The following is a 2,230-nucleotide window of genomic DNA, read 5'->3' on the forward strand; positions in this document are numbered from 1 at the left end:
TTTTGATATGCCACCTGAAATGGGGTTTCCATTTCAAAATTAGGACTTGGATCCAAGATGGCGGCCACATTCCTGACCAACCTAAAAAGCTTTGCCCTCAGCCCCATTATTTGCTTGCGACATCAGATCTTTCATTATTCCTTCCGTTTTCTACTTATTAGGGTGTCCTGGGACTTTTGACTCACCCTGTACTTTATAACGTGTGTGGGAAAAACACGGAAATGGGAAAAGCGAAGGTTCAACCAGCGTCCCAATTATCTTCATCAAACAGTGGTTCACAGTTTGATAAACGTTAATGCAAAACCAGCATGACAAAATTTGAAATTTTCATGATATTTCACTTATTTGGAAATAACATTACATCACATTAATTCCATATATTTTCCCGAAATACAACAAACGTAAGTATTATACACCGCGTATGTGATGTAATAAGGAAAACAGAAATCAATAAATTAAATAATCGATCTTGCTGGAGGCCCTTGCAACCATTTAACGATAAGATAAAATGCATCCACGTCGCTATGCAACAAGTATGATGTAAAGCCATTTGATTGCTCGCTTTCTGCACAAAACGCTGAACTGGCTACCATGGCGATATCTCTCGAGTGTAGTTCCTCCAAAATATTACCTTATATTTGGAGATTTTTTGTTATTTTAGTTATTGTTTGCATAACTATTCAACAGACAAGAAGAACGAATGGTCCTCCTCTCAGCTGCTTGGAGTCTTTTCAAACACAAGAAGTCTCCAACAAAACAATTCTCTTCTGGAACAAATTCTTTTCTAGTAAGGATTACGGCTTCGGCGAGGGACAAGAACCATTCATTGCCAACAAGTGCAAATTTACCAACTGCTTCGCAACATCTGATAAGTGCTTAATGCCTATCGAGTACTTTGATGCAGTTATTTTCCATGGTAGAAATAGCTGGGATCCTCCACCCAAGAGGGAATCTCATCAGAGGTATGTATACTATCTTCTAGAAGCACCAACACACATATCTAGGATTAAGCATGAAGGATTCTTCAACTGGACAATGACGTACAGGTGGGATTCTGATGTCCCACAACCGTATGGATTCCTGACGTCACCAGAATTGCAAGTTCTTCGTAATTTCTCATATGTTACTTCCCCTTCTGACTCATTTCAGAGTGTAGTAACTAAAACAAAGACCAAACTTGTAGGTTGGTTTGTCTCCAATTGTAAAACACAAAGTCGTCGTGAAGAATACGTAAAGGAATTGTCGAAATACGTGCCTGTGGACGTGTATGGAAAATGCGGTATACTACAATGCCCGCGCAAAAATGAATCTAAATGTTTTGAAATGCTTGAAGAGTCGTACAAATTCTACTTGTCTTTCGAGAATTCACTGTGCATAGATTACGTGACAGAGAAATTGTTTAATATATTAAAATTGAATGTTGTCCCAGTGGTCCTTGGTTCTGCAAAATACAAAGATATCTTACCTCCCATGTCATACATAGACGTTCGAAACTTCACTTCCCCAAAGGAACTGGCCGAGTATCTTCTGTTCTTGGACAAGAATGATGACGAGTACAGAAAATATTTCTGGTGGAAATCATTGTATGTGATAAAGCAATTTCCAGTTTATGGATTTTGTAAGTTGTGTGAGATGCTAAATATGAATCTTCCACCAAAGAACTACGAGAAGTCAGAGAAATGGTTTCGGCATGGTAGCTGCAGTGATTCCATCTAATTGATAGAAAAAGTAACTGAGGTGTGGAATGTAATTAATGGATATTGTAATATATCATCATCAGTGACCACTCTCGAAAATAATTAACTATATTTCAATAGTTGGGAGTTCTTTTCCAATCTGAGGTATCAAAGTTTAGCTTCTCGCTCAGATATTCTGCATAATATGATACAAATTGAGCGAATGAAGATGTAATTCTAAATGTTATCCGGCGATAACTTATTACTAACCTTTTCCTCCATAAAACCTTCCAAATAACGATAGTTTCTATGTAAAGTTTTGACTTAGTGGATGGATTCTCATAATGTACTAGAAGTATAATATTACCTAAATATATTGTTTTAGATATAAATATTACGTTATTATTCAAAATGTGTTCTCATAAGAGTTTAGAAAGTCAGTAATCCACTTTTATCATAAATTCGAAACATATTTTTCATATATTTATTATTTCATCTCAATTTTCACATCAAAGAAAAATAATATAAACATCTTGACAGCTTTCGTAGCCGAT

The 2,230-nt window shown here is 36.1% G+C and overlaps 1 protein-coding gene across 1 annotated transcript; it reads left to right on the forward strand.

Moving 5' to 3' along the window:
* Positions 1-591: 591 nt before the first annotated feature.
* LOC145978750 (alpha-(1,3)-fucosyltransferase C-like) lies at positions 592-1,716 on the forward strand. Its single transcript, XM_083111560.1, has one exon. It carries the CDS (start codon positions 592-594, stop codon positions 1,714-1,716), a length of 1,125 nt encoding a protein of 374 aa, XP_082967686.1.
* The last annotated feature ends 514 nt before the right edge of the window (positions 1,717-2,230 follow it).

The sequence above is a fragment of the Lepisma saccharinum genome, chromosome 25 (genome assembly GCF_977018435.1).
Source record: "Lepisma saccharinum chromosome 25, izLepSacc3.1, whole genome shotgun sequence".
NCBI classification, from domain to species: domain Eukaryota; kingdom Metazoa; phylum Arthropoda; class Insecta; order Zygentoma; family Lepismatidae; genus Lepisma; species Lepisma saccharinum.

Excerpts from the sequence above, each read along its gene's own strand:
- LOC145978750 (XM_083111560.1), top strand. The coding sequence starts at position 592 with ATGGCGATATCTCTCGAGTGTAGTTCCTCCAAAATATTACCTTATATT.